Source organism: Thamnophis sirtalis, unplaced genomic scaffold, assembly GCF_051295495.1.
Source record: "Thamnophis sirtalis isolate CommonGarterSnake01/CBP01778 unplaced genomic scaffold, rThaSir2_p1.2 scaffold_3, whole genome shotgun sequence".
Classification (NCBI taxonomy): domain Eukaryota; kingdom Metazoa; phylum Chordata; class Lepidosauria; order Squamata; family Natricidae; genus Thamnophis; species Thamnophis sirtalis.
This window is the reverse complement of record NW_028261383.1, coordinates 70,566,908-70,587,698: the sequence shown is the minus strand read 5'-3', so window position 1 is coordinate 70,587,698 and position 20,791 is coordinate 70,566,908. Positions and strand designations below refer to the sequence as shown.

At 35.2% G+C, this 20,791-nt stretch overlaps 1 protein-coding gene across 1 annotated transcript; it reads left to right on the top strand.

Moving 5' to 3' along the window:
- The first annotated feature begins 358 nt into the window (after positions 1 to 358).
- Positions 359 to 19,194, top strand: ISY1 (ISY1 spliceosome associated protein). The gene is made up of 11 exons (XM_014057978.2): positions 359 to 800; positions 2,122 to 2,144; positions 2,917 to 2,968; positions 5,240 to 5,305; positions 7,550 to 7,592; positions 8,059 to 8,171; positions 8,469 to 8,586; positions 10,649 to 10,771; positions 16,602 to 16,714; positions 17,016 to 17,102; positions 18,453 to 19,194. Exons 1-11 carry the CDS (start codon positions 798 to 800, stop codon positions 18,558 to 18,560), a joined length of 849 nt encoding a protein of 282 aa, XP_013913453.1. The 5' UTR covers positions 359 to 797; the 3' UTR covers positions 18,561 to 19,194.
- Positions 19,195 to 20,791: the final 1,597 nt, after the last annotated feature.

Sequence of the window (20,791 nt, the reverse complement as noted above, 5' to 3'; positions counted from 1 at the left end):
CAGTAATTACAGTGTTACCTTTATTTCAGTGATCCATGATTAGAAGCTGGACTTTTAATCAGAATGACTAGTAAAGAATTATTGGAAACTCAAAAATTGCACTTGTTAGTAAAACTTCAAGAAATACAGATAGTAAAAGCAGTGATTGCATTTTTATGCTGCTTTTTACACCAAATTATCTCAGATTCACACAAATTTACAAAAGTAATACAAATAAAGTATAAAATACAGTAAATTTAATTTTATTTTAAAAAGGGAAAGGAAAAACAACAAAGTTAATCCAGCCTCGGGTTTTCAACAAGCAAAGGTTTTCCTTTTTCCTTGAGTTTTCTCCTAACTTCCTTTTTCAGGGAGCGGATAGTTCTGCAGACTTCAGCCCGCCAATTCCGCCAAGTTTTAGTTTTGGCTTCGCTACGTCATGCAATCACCGTCATGGTTCACTCTTAGGCATGAGATGGCATTTAAGGAATTGGCCGAAAAACAAATATGGTAAAGCTGCTTGGAAAATGCACCAGTCGGGGCTAGAATGAGAGGCGAACACGATGAAATCGCTAAGCTAAGCATATCGGGACTCTTATATAAAAGCCGATGTACGCTGTTAGCGCTTTTGCCTGTTCATGGCCGCCTACGCAAACTGCAATAGACCGGAAGTCGCTCTAAAGGAGTACAAGACAGAAGGAACTTACTGCTGTCTTACAAGTTAAATCTCTTCCGGGTTATCTTGGTTGTTTTTTTTTTTTAAGATACGTTTCCGGTGGTGTGTCGGGGCAACATCGTGTTCTGCAGCGGTTGCAACCATGGTGAGTGGGTGGGAGTTCGTGTCGGATGGCGGGGTCCAGTGTAGCTTCTCATATGCTTGTTCTTCACGGCTCTTTGGATTTTCTGCCAGTTTTTATACGGCCGGGTTTAGGCACGTACATGTGAAGAAGGAAGGCTCCTCTGAGAGTTAGGCACGGGAGAGAATCGAACAGATGACCTCGCCCTTCGCTGTCTTATACAATTATTATACCACTGTATAATGGAATAAGATTTGGAGATGATTCAAATGTATTGAGTCTGTAGGGCTGAAGGAAAATACAAGGCTTACAATTGAAAATTGCATGTAAAAAATCTTGTGCAGCAGCTCAGAATAATATTTGATTTGCCAGCAAAATAAATACATATTTTTTTAAAAAAAACACTAGTATGGTTATGAGTGCATAGTTTATTACTAATGTCCAGCACTATTTTCTTTAAGCCCTCGAATTCTTTAAAAAATGTGTATAACTGAATTTTTCATAGCAATTTTACCTCACTATTCTGTAGATCACACACCTACATTGTTTTCATTTTGGAACCAAGCTATTACTCTTAAAATTGCAGGAATGAAACTCATTTTGAATCCTCCAATTTATTTCCTATCAACTGTCTTGTTTCTAGATTTTAAAAAGAAATAGTTCTGTCATGACTGTCACAAGAACAGTTAGTTGCTTGGTTCTGTATGGTTTTTTTTTCATATTCCTAGTTGTTGGTTTCTAGTTCTGTGGACTATTATGTTCTGTTGGATACCTGATCATGTTGTGATTGACTGCTAGAATGGCATCAATCCAGTTTTTCCATTAGATCAATAGGGAGTGCCTTTAATTATTTAGTTATTTTTATTCATTTATTTATATTCTACCCTTATTTTAAAAAATAACTCAAGGTGGTGAACATATCCCACACAGCTTCTTTCTATTTTCCCCACAATAACCATGTGAGGTGAATTGAGCTGAGAGAGAGTGACTGGCCCAAGATCACCCAGCTCGCTTTCATGGCTAATGCAGGAGTTGAACTCATGGTCTCTTATTTTCTAGCTAGTGCCTTAGCCACTAGACCAAACTCTGAAACTCCTTAATTTCACATCAAATGTGACACTATGAATGCTGGAACATCAATTCACAATTAATTTTCAGTGATGACCAATCACTGATATTTCTCAAGAGCCACATATGTGAAATTATAATTGCAGCTCTTAGCACTGGAAACATTGGATGTTTATACTGGATTGATCTAACAGGATTTTTTATTTCTTGTAAAATTTCTCCAAACCTCATGTTATTAGTATTTCTTTAAAACAAACAATTCTCTGTCTTCTTTAAGGCTCGAAATGCAGAAAAGGCTATGTAAGTACAATTTGAATTTTGCTTTTTTTAATTCTGAAAAATTGTCAGTCTGTTTTTTCACAGTTGAACTATTTGCTATATTTGTTCTACATATTAAAGCATTTTAATGATAGAAACAACCACTTTATAGCTTAATGAAAATCCCACTTCCTTCCAAATACTAGTGGAGAAAAGCAGGATATCATTCACATGCACTGTAGTTTCAGTGTCCTTTGATTAAGAAAATATGACTCTGGTTTGTAGACCAATGTAGACCAACATGTCTTTGCTTTTAATCTCCATTTCCAAAGAGCATAAAAAATACAGTTCCAAAGATGAAAGCTTTTTCTTCAGGCTTAAATGTGTTGGATAATCTAGCACAGAACATAAGTGTAAAAGGATTAGCCCAAAAGATTGTGGCATTGTTTCATTTTCTATATTAATAAGGCTTAATTACATTGTGGGTTTTGTTTTTCTTTCCTCATGTAATAGGATTTATTTGATATTTGTTTGGTTTGTTTATTTAGAATTTTATATTTAAAATATTTTAAGGAACAAGGATATTTTTAAAAAACTTAAAACAGTGATGTTCTATCTTAAAAGGTTAAGATTATAATCATAGTCATTTTTCTATGTTTAGTAACTAAAGTCTGTACAATTTTTCAGATAACTAATGCAAACTGCTTTACATAAATACGTTGAACTTTTTATTTACCCAGTACTAATAATCTAAATTGATGTTTGTAAACCGTTTTTAAAAAACAGATGTTGAACTCAGCTTTCTTCCTTTTAGGACTGCTTTGGCAAGGTTTCGCCAAGCTCAGCTAGAAGAAGGAAAACTTAAGGTAACAACATAGTTAAACATATATAAACTACTATGCATTTAAATACAGAGACCACTCTCCACTGAGAAGGAAAACATGCAAATTGGCTCTTGAAAATAACATTAGCAATTAAGGCCTAGAAATCCAGACATTGGTCTTGGCTGATTGTTATGAAATGATTTTATCTTAATTTCATCAAAAAAGCTGGGACTACTAGCAAAATATTTTTCAGTATAAATAGCCTTTCAACATCTTCACAATATACACCACAAAGTTCTTGATTAAACTGTGGTAATGATTAATATGGCTAATAATCTAGCTGTTTGGACAATACAAACCATTTGAAAGAATACTTCACAAAACACTTCTCCCAACTTGCTCAGTTTATCAAGATACCTCTTTAAAAGGCTCATGGTGTTGCTTTTTCCATCAGGAAATATTGCTTGTACTGACATTAGTTTTGAAACTGGTTATTTAGAGACTTCTTGCTTTGTTTGTATGCATGTGGAGAACATTGCCCGGATTAATAATGTGATGTCTGAACATCAAACTGAATTCAATAATGTTCTAATATATACATTTATCTTCTTTTCCATGCTTTGTTGATGTTATATATATTTTGCATGTGCAGTTTGAATAATGAAAACATTATTGCAGTTATTGATTGAAATTCAATGTAATAAATAAAAAAGGCACAAAATAAAATATTAAGCAGTTTTCATATCTCAAGGTTTAAAGGTTCATTTTATTTATATGCCGCCCTATTCCCGGGGGGACTCAGGGCAGCACACAAACCCAAGGAGGGGAAGGGAAACACAAGAACTACAACAAAAAGTACAGGGAATTTAAAACAACCAACAGCCATACAATTCGAGAGGGGAAGGGAACTCATCGACCCCAGGCCTGCCGACACAGCCAGGTTTTAACGGCTTTTCGGAAGGCCTGGAGAGAGGTGAGGGTCCGAATCTCTGCGGGGAGCTCGTTCCAAAGGGCCGGAGCCGCCACAGAGAAGGCCCTCTCCCGGGTAGTAGCCAGATGACATTGGCTAGTAGACGGAACCCGGAGGAGGCCTAATCTGTGTGATCTAATGGGTCTTTGGGAGGTAATTGACAGCAGGCGGTCTCTCAAGTACCCAGGTCCAATACCATGAAGGGCTTTATAAGTGATGACTAGCACCTTGAAGCATATCCGGAGACCAATCAGTAACCAGTGCAGCTCGCGGAGGATAGATGTAACATGGGTGTACCGAGGTGCACCCACAATCGCTCGCGCGGCTGCATTCTGGACCAGCTGGAGTCTCCGAATGCTCTTCAAGGGCTGCCCCATGTAGAGCGCATTGCAGAAGTATCTAAGCAAGATTGCTTCTGCAGATAGTCATTCTGTTCATGCTGGTGATGTTCTCATGGCATGTTCACTTTGCTAAACACACAGCAAAATTTTATGACAAAACAGACAAATTTAGGATTTATGTAAAATTGGTTCTAAAAAGTACTTCAGAACAAAGAGCATATGCAAGGCTGCTTGTAGTTTAACTGTTTTTATGTTATCTGTGAGTGTTTAAAACTTCTTTTGTATGAACTGCTACTTGAATTGATTTCAACCCAATAGAAATGAAAATAAATTAAAAAGATCTCACATAAATCACGGGACAGATCTGAAATAAGTAATATAAATCTCTATGACTATAACATAAAATATGAACAATTTGGTTTTTTAAAACAAAAGTAAAAAGTAAAAAATTGAGAATGGAAGCACAGACAGTTTCTAATAATATATACTAGTCTCTTGTATACTACTATACTAGCCTTTGTTTCGGTACTATAAGTCATGTGCTTTATAGAAATCAAGTTTCTCTGAAACACTTGACATTCTGACAAACTTAATTTTACAAAACAATTAGAGATATTCATATGTTCTCACTTGTTATCAATAAAGGATCTTTCATCTTTCAGCCCAATAATTTTCTTAGTAGCTATTTGACATTTTGATCTGTGCATAAACATTAAAATAGAGAATCACATGGCTGTCCATTGATACAGTATGCTATCATGGGTCGAACTCAATGTCATACCCACATCATTGGATATCCATGTGATCCTTAATTTTAACTTTTGTGCAACAATGTTTCCTTTCAATTAGTTGGTAAATTAATATAGCTATTATATTTGTATCCGACCCATTGCGGATGTAAGAAAGCATGTACATTAGCTATGTAAGTAAACAAAAATAAGTCGTTGAAAAGTACATAGCTTAATGCGAGGATAACAGTAATACATTTGCTTGTTTCAATAGGAACGAAGACCTTTTCTTGCATCAGAATGTAATGAATTGCCCAAAGCTGAGAAATGGAGAAGACAGGTATTTCTCTTTTGAGATTATGTATCAAATTTAAATCTGAATTAAGTTTGATTGCGTATTTCTATAGGTAGTCCTTCAGTTACAATTAAGTGTTCAGTGACCATTCAAATTGTACTGGTGCTAAATAAAGAGACTTACAGTTCAACTGGTCCTCAAAGTTCTGGCTGTTGTAGCGTCCCAACAAAATTCAAGCAATTCTCAACTAGCTTGCACTTCTGATTGGTTGCAGCATCCATACTTAGGTGATCACCATTTGTGACTTTTGCTGCCAGTTTCCCACAAGCAAAGTCAATGGGGAAGCTGGCAAAAAAGATTGCAAATCACTCAGATAAGTCTCTCCCCAACCCCCCGGGCCTTCACTCACATCATCACTCTCTGCACTCTCTTCCCCTGGCCTTCCTGCTCTCACCTTTCCCAGCATCTCTGCCTGCACATGCACATGTCTCCTGTGCTCTCTTTCCCCAGCCTTCCTGAGCTTACATCACACTGTAGCACTCTGTGGCCAACTTTTGTGCAGCCTGTGCTGAGCCTTCCATGGCCTCTCCCATCTCCTTTGAAGCCTTGTGTGTATTATATATAGCTCTGTGTTTGCAGTGTTCCTTATTTAATGAGCTGTACTATTTGCCTTGGCCCTCAGCTCAACCATTGCAAGACAGAACAGATACTTCAGAAATGACATAAAGACAAGTGATGTAAGAAAGCCATGTTATTTTATACATAGGGAAACTGGACAGAACTTTTTGTGAATTAAAGAACTTAATTTATGGGAGAGAGTGGTTTTATGGCCAATGTACAGTGAGATAATGAACATATTAATCAGTTATAGTAACAACAAAAGAATATTCAGGTCTGACAGATGGCATAAGCTTTTATGAGCAACTGCTTGATCAATGAGGTAAAATACAGATATTTTGTTTATCAAGGAAAATCAGAATAATTATTAAAAGGCAATGGCTTTGATCCAGAACATTTTTAATTCAAAATAAATAATTAATAAATAAATAATTGTGTTTCTATTAAGTAGCATTCTTGGACATATATACAGTATTCAAGTCTCACCTATCTGTTCAAGAATACTAAAAGCACAAATGGCTAAAACCAGGTTGGATTTGATTCAAATCAAGTTGATTTAAATCATGATTTATATCACTAGTAAAAAGGCTTGATTTAAATCAACTCTGTTTAAATCATAATTTTTAAAAGAGCAACTGTCATCTTTGTCCTGCAGCGGTTCCTCCTCTGACCTGCTGTTGACTCACTGGCAGTCTCATTCACTTTAATGGGAAGGCTGGTGATGTGGCAGTGACACAAGGTGAGGGATGTAGCAGGTAGCATGGGAGTGGATGCCCGCTAACAGGCGCTGCCATGATGGATCTGAAATGACAGGTGCTCTTTAAATGTAAGGACTCATTCTGGCTAGTGGTTAAAATCTTTAATATTATTTGCAAACAAAGTGAAGGTTTCCTATTTAACTTGCAGAACTTGCATTCATTGAATATGTAAATATTGCAGAATATACAGCCTCATGCTGCATAACTAAGTTCCATTTCATGCTGAATAAACTAAAATATTTATGTATCTTAAATAGAAAACTATTTTAGATAGATTTTTACTCCAAAAGCAGTTTATTAAAACAAATACGATAAAAATAAAAAAAATCCAATTTAAATTTTAAGAAATCCATTTTTTAAAAAAATCATCAATTTTTTTATCCACTCTGGCTAAAACTAAGACTAATGTGATATTAGAGGTATTGTTTATATTTATTCTTTGAGAAAATTCTTTTTCAGAGATTCAAATGGAGCAACAAAATTAAAATATAAAGATATATGTATAGTTAGCGCTTTAAACCAATCAGTATACATAGCTTGAGGAAACCTTTCTAATTAATGTTTAATATTTACAATCATCCCATTTGGGTGTTTTGCCCCACGTGGTCACCAAAATAATTGGCTCCCATCTATCAACCAAACTTTACAGACTTTTAAGGAAGTAGAATAATGGTGCAGATGTTAACCAGTATAAGAGGAAAACTATGTATATGGTCTCTTATTATAGTGCATCTGATGAAATGAGCTGCAGCTCACAAATAACATTTTAATAAAATTTGCTAGGTGGAAAAAATGTTACCAAGCTCAGGTGTTAACCAAAATCTTACATTTCTAAACATGAGATGTCCTAGTGTAAAACAGGCTACTTTTTCAAAGAAAAGAATTAACATTGTATATTGTCTCTTTTCCAAAGATTATTGGTGAAATTTCTAAGAAAGTGGCCCAAATTCAAAATGGTAAGTTCCTAATCATGGGAGTAATCTTAATATCCTTCTGTAACTGCAAAAACTAGTTTTCAATAGTATTTAAATTTGCACTTTTTCCTAGTTGATAATTAAGAAGTATGGTACCAAATTTATGAGGGAAATTGATGCCAGTATTCAAAAACATTTATAAAATGTGTTATTTTGACCTTTTCTCCCTCTACTCTCCTTGGCCTGATACAGTTCTTGTGTTCAGCAAACTATATAAATATTTAAGTTTTAATTCACATGAGAGGATTTGCCTTTTTATTGAAAACATACTATTTAAAAAAGATAATTTGAAGACCATTAAAGTTATCACAAAGCAAAGAGAAGTTATTGAAAGGAATAAAGAAAAATGAGAGATCTTTTATAATTCCCACAGATTTCAGGATAGAAAAGGTATTGTTTCTATTTTAAAAGACTACATGATAAACTGTATTTTCTTCTTTTAAAATAGCTGGTTTAGGTGAATTCAGAATTCGTGATTTGAATGATGAAATTAACAAACTCCTAAGAGAGAAGGGGCATTGGGAGGTCCGAATAAAGGAGCTGGGAGGACCTGATTATGCAGTGAGTATACATTAATATGTAAGAAAATGCAAAAGTATAGATATATTATTCCTAAGTTGTTAGTAAAATATTTGATAAAGAAAACCATATAGTTGCATAATTGCTAGTTCAAATATTTTAGTCTCGCTATTGAAATAATTTCTTTGAATACTTCCTGCACAATTTGGGCAGGTCCCGGTCACACCAGTTTGTTGAAAATATCTGAAGTCATGTGAACTCTTGTCTACAGAGATAAAAAGAAAAGAAAAACATTTAAACTTACGGCTCATGTTCCATTAAAAAAAAACTATTTTATAGAGAATTGGGCCTAAAATGCTTGACCATGAAGGAAAAGAGGTTCCAGGAAACAGAGGTTATAAATACTTTGGAGCAGCTAAAGACCTACCCGGTGTTCGAGAGCTTTTTGAAAAAGAACGTAAGTATTTGCACATTGATTGGACTATTACTGTAATGCCAATCAATTGCATGTAAAATGTTTGTGTGTGTTTAAAGTTCTTTTAAGATAAAATGGTTTTGTTTCTGTTTTTTGATCTTGTGAAACCAGAGTAGTTTTGGAGTTGGGTAACCTAGAAAATAAACAAACAAACAAATAAATAAATAAAGTCTTTGCATTCCTTGGCCCACCATAAGTGCGATTAAATTTACCTGCTCCAATACAGTCCCTGCGTTAACCCATGATAACCCATGCTTATGAACAGGCTGCCTGTTGCTAAAAATGGCAGGCAGTGTGTTTACTTGAACTGATGAACCATTGAAGCTGCACAATTTTTTTGCTTGCTTGTTTGTTTTTGCATTTCTGAATCGCCCATTTTCCTGAAAGAGAAACTATGCAATAAAATGTCAAAATATAAAAATATTAAGCTAGATTTAAAATTTCAAAATTAAATTTTTTAGGAAGCGGCAAGAATAATTAAGTCCTGTTAAAAGTTAATTTAAAAGGTGAAGGGAGGATTCTCAGGGCACCAAACAGCCCCGAGGCTATGTATTCCTTTGAGATTCCCATATTAGGGCTTCCCACCGAGGCATGTTTTAATTCTTTTTCGAAAGTCCAAGAGATGGAGGCCTGTTTCACCTCCAGGGGGAGAGAATATTCCACAGGGCAGGAGCAATGGCAGAGAAGGTTCTTTTCCTAGACCCCGCCAGTTGGAGTTTGTTAATGGGATCTACAATATACCTTCCCTGCCTTACTGGTGGTGTGTGTGGGATGACATGGTGAGATGAAGCCAGTTCCACATATAGCCTGGCTGTGAGCCATGTAGGGCTTTATAGGTTAAAACCAACATGTTAAATTGGACCCAGAAGCAAAATGGCACCCAATGCAGTTTGTGGAACAGAAGTGTGACATGTGCCCTTCTCTGAGCATCCAATATAGCTTGTGCATCTGCATTCTGCACCAGCTGAAGATTCTGAATACTTTTCAAAAGTAGCCCCATGAGTGAGTGAGCGGAGGGCCTCCCTATCCTGGAAAGGATGTAACTGGCACATATCACAGAGTTTGTGGGTATAGCAGTAGCATTTAGACTTATATACCACTTCATAATGCTTTTACAGCCCTCTCTAAGCAGTTTACAGAGTCAGCATACTTCCCCCAACAAACTGAGTCCTCATTTTACCCACCTTGGAAGGATGGAAGGCTGAGTCAACCTTGAGCCGGTTTGAACTGCTGAACTGCAGCTAGCAGTCAGCTGAAGTAGCCTGCAGTACTGCACTTGTAACCACTGCGCCACCGTGGCGCATTAGAAATGCATAGTTTCAATGGTTCATTAAAATGTTGCACAAATTCAGCAGTTCATCAGCTCAAAAAATGAGAATGCTGTCCACCATTTTTAGTAATATATTGCCTGTTCATAGGTATAAATTCCAACTTATTTACAAAGTTGAGTTAAAACAGAGCTAGGAATGGAATATATTCTTAACCCAAGAAAAATGCCTGTAATATTATCTTTTATTCTTATCTCTTCCACAATATAAATATATATATATAATCCATAATAAATCATTAATTGGTACATTTCTGGACTATTTCAAAGTGAACATAACCATATTTGTCAGATGTGTATGGAGATTCTTTATCTCCATATAGAATCTCCATATGGGACAATTGAATATTAACCTCACTGTGCATTTAAAAATTGGAATGTTTCTATTAAGTAGCATGGGTGGTGCAACATCTTAATTTTTTTTAAGATAAGGTTCAGGTTATAATAAAACGATAGAACATTTGGAATCTATATAACAGTAGCAAACAAAACAACTGCAGTTTTCAAATCATCCAAAAAGAAGAGAGTTTAATTATATCTTGAGAAGAGACTGAAGTTAAAATAAGTACTTATAGGAAGTGATCTGTCCAAGAAGTCCTTTAGCTTGATTAGATTGATTACAAGCACTAGTAAACTTTTAATTGAATCTCTGACCTAAAATCTGTTCCTTTATGCTTCTATTTTATTTTTTGAAAATGATTTAATTTATTCCATTAGCCCTTCCTCCACCACGGAAAACTCGAGCTGAACTCATGAAAGCTATTGATGCAGAATACTACGGCTACAGAGATGAGGATGATGGTGTCCTGGAACCCCTGGAACAGGAACATGAAAAAAAAGGTATAGGAAATAACTGTTGGCTTTTTGAAGTGCCATTTACAGAATATTATTTGTAATTCAAATCAATATTATTTACTTTAACAGTAGCCAGAAGTGGATTTTAGTAGCCCAAAATGGCTTGTATTAAATATTCCAGTTCTTGAATATGAACTTGCAGCTCTATTCTTTGAAATTCACTCTTCATCTTACTCCAGGGATCTCTTCTGTTACTTAACTACCTGGAGGCCCCTAGTATCAACTAAATGCAAGGTCAGTTGGGAGTAATCATATCAAGAGCTTTGCCTGCTTTCCTGTTACAGACATTGATCAGATTCATAACAAAGTTGCCTACCAGATTGTTGTATTTTCTATTTCAGATTGCCAAATAATTTTCTTAAAAAATTATAATTGCTTGAATTTAACCTCAAAACTTTTGCATTTAAAGTACACACAACCACCATGTCCCATTCCAAAAAGTAAAGCACTATTGGAATCTGTTGAAGCTCTTTTGATAATTTAGAAATCAAACTATTCATCTATTTTGTATAATCATGTTACCCACTGTCATTAGTTTGGACTGGCATCTTGAAGTATGACTTGCATTAGCCTGAAGCCAGTGTGGTAGCATTAATCTGCAGCTTCTGTGTAACTTTAGTGAGATGTCAAAGCACAGATAGTTCCCAACTCTCATGTCTGAGCATTCCAATGGAATATTCCATTCCACAAGTATATGGGGCTCCCAGCTGCAGTAGCAAAAAAATCATCAGTGAGTTGAAGTTCTTAATGAAGCCTTCGATTTTCAGTTTGTCATGGGAATGATTTATCTGTGAGAGCATTCTGTCAACTCCTAAATATCTTGATCATCAAAAATTAGATTGAGAGTACACTTCCAAAATATTCTGGAAATGGTTAAATTCCCAACTATGATAAGACACCAAAATTAGATGCCCCCCTAATACACTAAATTTAGAATTAGACACTGTAAGTTCAATCAGCTTAAAGCTCACTTCAGAAATACATGGAAGTGTTGGGTAGTAGATAGTGGTACATCAGCAGAAGCTCAATGTCTTGATGGTTTATCACAAATATGTATATCCAGATTTTCAAATACAATTTTTCAGTAGAGATATTCATTGGATCATGCACACTCCTACATTTTTGAAAAGAATTGTTTTAAGTAGACTGAAAATGTTCTCACTCAGCAGAGAGTGAGCAGTCCCACTTATTAATTCATGATTAAATTATGAGTTAAGGCATTCTTACTAATTATTGTATTGGATTGAGAAATAGCATTTTATGACCAAACAGACTTATCTTTAGTAAGTAGAAAGCTCTTGGTCTTCCTGAAGCACTAGCATGCAGTAGAAAACCGATTAAAAGTCCTGGCCCAAAACTGCTGATATCTCCCTGCAAGTATATCTCTGTATTCACTGTTCTTTTCTTTGTTATTGGGATACCAAGGAAGCAAATTGTTTCTTCATTTCATAAATATTGTTCCAAAGATCTAACATGAAGTCGACATCCTATCTGAAGGTGCAGCTTCCCCACTAATACAACCCACAATGTAGTCTAGGTTAAGGTGTCACATTAGGAGTGGGGAAACTCAGCTTGTGGCCTTCCTTCAGCCATAGAATTCATTGAGTGGCTTTGGGTCTGTCACTTTACTGTTGGCTCGAACCTATTTCACAGAATTTTGGTTTTGGGGGAAAACAATTTATGTATGTTTGTATGTATTTATTTCCTGCCTTTATTATTTTTACAAAAAACTCAAGGTGGTGAACATATCCATCACATCTTTCTGCTCCTATTTTCCCCATAACAACAACTGGTCAAATGGGTTAAACCGAGAGTGACTGGCTCAAGTCACCCAACTGGCTTTCATAGTCAAATCAGAACTTGAGCTCATGGTCTCCCACTTTCTAGACTGGTGCCTTAACCCAGGAGGCCAAACGGGTTCTCTGCATTTGCTTCTAGTTTTAAAATATAACCTCTTGTACCAAACAATTTCAATACCATGGCTGATAAGTGAAATTGGAAGCTTAATGACTTTTATTTTCCAGCCTAACACCTTTATTGTATAGTCTTTTTCTGGCAAGAAATTGGAAGTTTTTGTTCCTGCTATTTAAGGCAGTTCAGTAAATGCTGTGGCCGTTTATTGGTAAGCCTGGCTGAATCTGTTTTCATGATAATTAACTCCAGATCGTGGATCCTCATTTATCACATGGATACAGAGGAAATTAATACATGTGTTTTAGAAATGAATGGGACTAAATAAAACTAGATGAACCAAAATAAGGAAATAACTAAATTGCCCCTTTTAATTTTGTTAAATTTCTGTAAGTGAATGTGAGTGATCTCTCAGTAATACTTCTTGTCAACAGAGTGCTTTGCTTTGTTGCTTTTGAATTCAGAATACTGTTGTGTTTTATAGATGGACACAAATAATTAAATGAGATAGATTTAAAGAATTGTGGAATTGGAAAGGCCCCTAGATAGTCCTTGAGTTATGACCAATCACCAGTAACAGCCATTTAAAGTTATGGTGGACTTTTACACATGAACCATCCTCAAGATATGACTGCTGCACCTGCCCTGCCATCATATGATTTCAGGGATGAAAGTCACATGATCACATTTGGCAAAATAACCCCACCCTTTGGATAAGTTAGATTCAGATTTACAACCATATGATTCACTTAACAACTGTGGTGGCAGGTTTAACAACAATTGTAAAAACAATGTTAAATTAGAGTCCAATCAATTTTGCCTGCAATAACCTACCACCAAAATTCGAGTTTCAATTTTGGTTTTACAGTAAGTTGAAGGCTAGCTGCATTTAATCCTGCTCAGTGTAAAAATCCAGGTTAAAGGACCTCCAACAGATGCAGTAAATGTAATGTCTACATAAACCGCTTGAACACAACAAGTGAAAGGGAGCTTACTTCTCTTTTGATACCAATTCAAATTTCAATCTACATTTAGTCTTGGGATTTTTCTGCCAAAAACTATGTTTCTATATCTTATACATCCATAATTCTATATTCTGACCTTTGGACTGATGGAAAACAGATTTTGCTTATACCCAGCCTTCTCCTGTCAAGACTATACATTATCATTTCCTTTCAAGAGATATAGTTTCTGGTTTCTGGATCACGCTTGTTGGCTTTCACTCTAATCCTTCATAATGCGGAGCATTGAACTAGATCTAAAAATTCATTTTGCAATTGACTATTATTCTAAGGTTCTTTTCACACCTACGCCAATACCTCTGTATGTATATGTATTCTTCAGCAAAGAAATTGGCATTTGTTTTTGTTAAATTTCATTTAATTTTCTACAGTCCACTTCTTTAAACTTATCAGTACTGCTTGAGGCAAAAGACCAAGGACTGAACTCTAAATACCTCACTACAGTATGATGAAGAAACATTGGAAAGCACTGAGTACAGCTTTCACTTCAGCTATTGCATGCCATCCAGCCCAGTATAGCTACCGTAATTTTTGGAGTATAAGACACACTCTCCCCCTCCTCCAAAAGAGGGTGGGAATGTCGGTGCGACTTATAGACTGAATACAGCCATTTTTGGCCTCCCGAAACCCCACCCAGCGTGTCCTGTTTTCTCCAAAAACGGACCCATTTTTTTTTCCAAAAATGAGGCTCACAGAGGGTTTGGGAAGTCTGCAGATTGCTCCTGGAGCCTGGGGATGGCAAAACTGGGATGTATGGGGGTTTTGGGAGCCAAAAATGAGCCCATTTTAGCAAAAATGGGATGCACAAAAGGTTTGGGAGGCCTGCAGAGTGCTCCTGGGGGCCGGAGAGGGCAAAAACTATTTTTTTCTTGTTTTCCTCTTCAAAATCTTAGTGCATCTTATACTCTGCTGAGTCTTATAGTCTGAAAAATATGGTAGTTTGTTAATTTGGTGTCACAGGATACTTTGTTAAATGTTTTACTCAAATCAAGAAACTATATGGCATTTACACAGTTTACTCAGGAAGTTACCTGATCAGAACATGAGATAAGACTAATCTGGTAATAGCAATAGCAATAGCAGTAGACTTATATACCGCTTCATAGGCCTTTCAGGCCTCTCTAAGCGGTTTACAGAGAGTCAGCATATTGCCCCCAACAATCTGGGTCCTCATTTTACCCACCTCGGAAGGATGGAAGGCTGAGTCAACCCTGAGCCGGTGAGATTTGAACCGCTGACCTGCTGATCTAGCAGTAGCCTGCAGTGCTGCATTTAACCACTGCGCCACCTTGGCTCTTACCAAGGTGAGACTTGTTTAAGACAAATCCACAATTGCTTCTTTTCAAGATGCATACGGGTCAGTCTCTTTATGATTCACACAAGAATTTTCCTCTTCTCAGACTGACTGATTTATAATTCCATGGATCTCCCTCCCTCTTTTTCTTTCTTAAAAATGGGAATGTGTTCTAAACCAGGCAATAGCAACCAGAAGTATTATTTGAAGGTAACGTAGACAAATATTTAAGTATTTAATAAATTTATAGGCCGCCCAATCCCGAAGGACTCCGGACGGCTTACAGAAAATACATTTTAAAAAATAAAGAATTAAAAAGACAGAGAAAAACAGATTAAAAACATAACTTGCTGTTATGTTTCAATATTGCTGAATCGAGCACCTTTTGCCTAGAAGAAAGAGCTATATACTTACAGAGGTATTTGTTTAGGTGTGAAAAGAACCTTAAAATAATAGTTAATTGCACAATGAATTTTACGATCTAGTACTATGCTCCATGCTATGAAGACAGCTAGAGGCTGTCTGCAATTCCTTAAAGCAGCAGCAGCAGCACCTTTTCCTGGGACCACCTGGCTGCCCTCATTATCTGCTACGTGATCGTAAGCAATGACACATTTGACCTAAGGAATTGAAAAATGGTGCTACATTCATGTTCCCACATCTTCCAAATAATCTTTTGACTTCAAATCTAAAATGCTTTACGCCTATATAGACATTCCTTCACTAATTTTAACCAAATGCATTGTATTGCATCATCAGGTTAATTAATTTGGATTTCCAAGCAGAATGGGTATTTTTAATATTCTGTGCAACTCCTCCTTTTCTGCTGTTTCTCTTTTGAAGAAAAAAAACCTGGCTCCTTTAACTGTTACTTTATTGGGTCTTGATTATAACTAATAAATAATATTTGCCTTCTTTTACTAAAAGTTGTTGCTTATTTGATATATTATTCTCTTTCAGATTTTCACTGTTTAATAGATCCCTTTAGAGAAACTGTCCAAGATGTGAAAACTTACATTTTTTTTCTTCAAATTCTGGGATTGGTGTGCCCACCTGGCTGATGTATGTTAGAGTTAGATTTACTATCACATTTACTTTTTGTTCAGAATAGGCTTTTAATGTATATGCCACTCAGAGTCTATGTTGAATTGAGCAGCCATATTAACTCTTAATCACAGATAAAATTAGAAACATCTCCACCTCTTTTTTACAGCTTGCAAATGTTTTTTTCTCCAGTCACCACAGTATTGATCTTTTCCCTTTTATAAGTTTTGAGTTGCACAGCTAAGTTGCTTATACTTTAGTGATAATATATAAAACTAAACAACACTGTGATCCACTGGGTCATCTTTTAAGGGAAAGATGGTACAATGTGGTATGACCAGAGTGAATATTAAATGTTCACGTAATCATCTACAAATATATATCAGAAATAGAAAAATAATTATAGTGTCAAACAAACTTCAATAATTAGTAAACATTTACTTATCCTAAAGAGAATGTCCACTATAACGATGAGTAGTTGCTGTATTTTTGTAATTTGCGGTTTTCGATACAACTTTCAAATGTGGCTATTTTGCTTTTCCAGTTATTGCAGAAGCAGTGGAAAGGTGGAAGGTAGAGAGAGAAGCGCATCTTGCAAGAGGTGACAAGGAAGAGGAGGAGGAGGAGGAAAACATCTATGCAGTAAATGACAATGAGGTAGTGTATCTGCTTCCAGCCTTATGCTATATATTATATAGTCTATATAGTAAACTAGTGTACTCCATCATGACTGATAAAAAGATTAATAATAAATGTGCAGCTATATATTCACAAGTTGATAGACCTGCATTATTTAATGTTGTCTTACATAAAATAAATGTAATTAACTCTGATTTCTAGCCAGACTCTGGCTGAAGTGCAATCAGGAGAGCAAGGATTTATTTTGTTTATTTTGAGGTGAAGTTCTAATGATGTGCTAAGAAAACTTAGAATTCAACATTTTCTCAATGCTTTCCAGTCTGATGAAGAAAATGGAATGAAAACAGACAGTGAGGATAGTCAGCAGAAGTTTATTGCTCATGTCCCAGTACCATCACAACAGGAGGTAAGGACTCGCACATGCAGGAAATACAGGAAGCATAACTTTGAAAGATGAGGGAGGAGGGAGGGAGGAAGAGAAAAAGTGAAAGGGAAGTATAAAGAAAGAAAGAAAGAAAGAAAGAGGGAGGATTTAAGGAGGGAAGGAAGGATATACAAGAAGCTTAACTTTGAAAGAAGTAGACTTGTGCACTAGTTGCAGCAAACAATTAGTGTATTTCATAGTAAGCAGATTTCCTCAGAATATAATGTAATAGGCCATTACTATTGATAGTTGGGTATTCACATACACTCAGAAATGAAGGGATGGTAACAGTGCCACTGAAATAATTTCTATGGAGATTCTCAGTCATCCAGGTCATGGTTGTCCCAATGGTGCTTTTTTCAAGAGGTAACTGGCCTTTCTGATTTTTCTTTGAAGACGTTTTGCTTCTCATCTAAGAAGCTTCTAGAGCTCTAACTGGATGGTGGGAAATGGAAGGATTTATACCTCCTTTCAGATAGCTGGTCATTTGCATTCTTTTTAGCATGTCATTAAGGTCACCTGGAGATTTATCTGTGTCATCAGAGTCACCTGAGTGGGGTAAATTGGTGTGCAGCCTTCTTGGAACTGTTGAAAGGACTGTGTTGTAGATTGGGGATAGATAATGTCGTATCCCTCCCCCTCTGTTGAGAGAGGGCTGTTGATAAAGATGGCCTCTTGAAAAAAGCACCTTTAGGACACTGAAATTCACGTTAGGAATTTAATTCATTATTAGACAACCTCTGCCCTGTTGTGTCATTGTTTTAAATATGTTTTTAAAACATAGAAAACAGAATGACAACGGGAGCAGAATCAACTTCTGACTTCCTGTCAGCTTCCTTATTAAATTTCCTTTCCCTTCCTCCCTGTCATTCTGTCATTATATTATTTCATTCCCTCCCTCCCTTTCATTCCCTTCCAACTTTCCTTTGATATGAAAAGCTGTTTTTCCATTATAAGGATAGGTATGTTTAATTTTTAGGCTCACTACTGTATTACTGAGGAGGAAATTAGGACCTTTAAAATGTATTCATACAATGCAAATCATTTAAATGTTATCTAATTGGCAAGTTATTTTTTGAATGGTTGCATTGTATGAGTGATTTTAGTAAGTGCATTTGCAAGATGCTGCAGTTGAACAATTTATCAATTTTCATACTCATTTCTGAAAAATAGTGTTGTAACTTGCATTGTTTTTATTAAGTGAGGTATCAAATTCTGTGGCCAAAGTAATTTTTGATCTAATCAATTCTGTTATGGTCAGTTTCTTAAGTAACTTTTACTAAAGAATTTTCCATTTGCAAGTTTTCAAATTGAATGTTGCTCATTTAACAGATTGAAGAAGCTCTTGTCCGAAGAAAGAAGATGGAACTTCTTCAGAAATATGCCAGTGAAGCTCTTCTGGCTCAAAGTGAAGAGGCTAAAAAACTTCTAGGATTATAGTAATTGCCCCTTCTACTTTTTATAATCTAATTTGATTCTATAGAATCAGTATCTTCTTGATTCTATAGAAATAAGACTTTGCGAGTTCTAGAATGAAGATGGTCATTTTTTCCAAAATACATTTTATTACACATTTTTCACTCTATCCTAATTTATGAGAGAGTATTCATTTTCAGTTTCCACCTTCAATCTCTAAATAGCTAGCTTGTTTTGAATTTATCTTTGTCCACCTATTTTCCTTTTTTTTTTAGTTTACCTTAGTAATAACTGTTAAATTAGAAAGTAACATTTTGTATATTTTTGTACTTTTGTATGTTTTGTATGTTTTTGTACTTTTGTACAAAAGTGTACAAAAGTGATTTTGTATCACTTCAGTAGAATGTTGAGTAGGTTTTAGAAGATTTATTATATTTAATTTTGTTTATCATGTGTGAATTTGTAATTGTCAAACATTTCTACATCTGTGGAACAGTATTTAATTTAGAGTTTTCAAGAACTGAAATGTTCAATATTGTTAATATGGAACTACGTATTATGCTACTGGAAAAAACACTCACTTGGCTGGGTTTTTGAAATGCTGAATATTTCAGCAAATAAAATTGTAAATACTTTTTATAAAAATCTCTCCTTTTTTTAGTAAAATTTTATGTAGATTTAACTGTTTATTGCTTTTGTTAAAAACACAAAAATTCCTCAGCTATGAATATAATAATTTATAAATATTATGAATTCTAGAAACATGAGTATCAACAAGATGATTAACAAAAAAAAAAACTCAAACACTATGTAAAATTTTGTGTGTGTGTGTGTGTGTAAAAAAATTTTTTTTCCCCAGGAACATTTTGGAGGTTTATGAATGTTTTTATCATAGGCTTTTTACAATTATACTTAAATACATTATATTATTATATAATTAGTCCAAGTTATACAGCAACATGGACTTTCTATAATGTAACCCATTTTTCTACTACCAAATTAACAAGTGTGGATGCTAATATTTAGCAATTGTAAGACAGAACAAAACATTTTTAAAGTATTAGTCAAATCAGTCTTCATATACTGTATATCATATTACTGATAAGAATGGAATATTTAAATACATTTTATAAAACCATAGCTATATATAAACTTGGAGCAAAATTTCAAAACTTGGAATAAGAGAAAAATAATATAAGATTATAGATTTTATGAAGATGCACCCATTAGTAGCAAAGCAGACATACTGTAATTGGCAAAGCCAATTCTTTAAAGTTTAAACCCTTCCCACCATGATAAGTGAGATTGACACTAGAGATTTGGATGCACTAGACTCGTGGGTTTCAGAAAGAAGCTGGGCATTGCAAAATCACTAGAACTTTCAAGCAAACTGTTGCATTTCTCCGAAAATGCAGTTTTGTAATTTGAAAAGTGCTTCTGAACCTGAATTTTTGGGGGCATATCTGGGGGACAGTGATTGCCAAAATACCGTTTTGAAAATAAATGTATTCTACTCATAACCAGGAACCACATAAATACAATGTGTAGAACAGGATGATCTGTATTACTAGGAAAAACAAAACTAAATTGAATCCTGTAGGATTAAGATCATTTAGAAGTACGTGTGAAAAAAGCAGGAAGAGATGGACAAGGATATGCAAGTGCTGAAGGAATGTGGGTTGAATACAAAAGTGAGCAACCTCTGTACTAAATATGATGAGTTTGTTAGATGCATAAAATGAATGGAGACGGAGTCACAAAACAAATGTATGAAGAAAGAATGGGTGAACTAAGGAGAAAAAGACTGAAACTTGGGATTGGATGAAGTTTATCAGAACCTCAGAAAAAAGTGATAAGTACGAAAAGTGGTGGAACTCTGAATGCATTGGAATGACAATGTTATGGAGGTACAGTAAATAGCATTTGTACAATCTAGACTTAGCTGAATTTCTATTTCATATTTATTATTTGTTCCATTTTCTGTAATTTACCAAAAGGAGTGTCCCAATGGGAATGTAATATGTGTATAAAAGCACCAACCATTCAAAATTATGGACCAATTTTCCTCAAAAGCCAGTGAGGATATAAAAATAAATAAATTGCTGAACAGTTTAGGTCCAAAAGGACCGTCCAGGAACAGAGATATTGACAGCAAGATTGCATGTTGTGTCGTTGGGAAATCAAGCCTGTAGTTGAAGAGGCTTTTATGTTATGTGTGTTTGTTTGTCTGAAAATAAAATTTTTATTTAATAAAT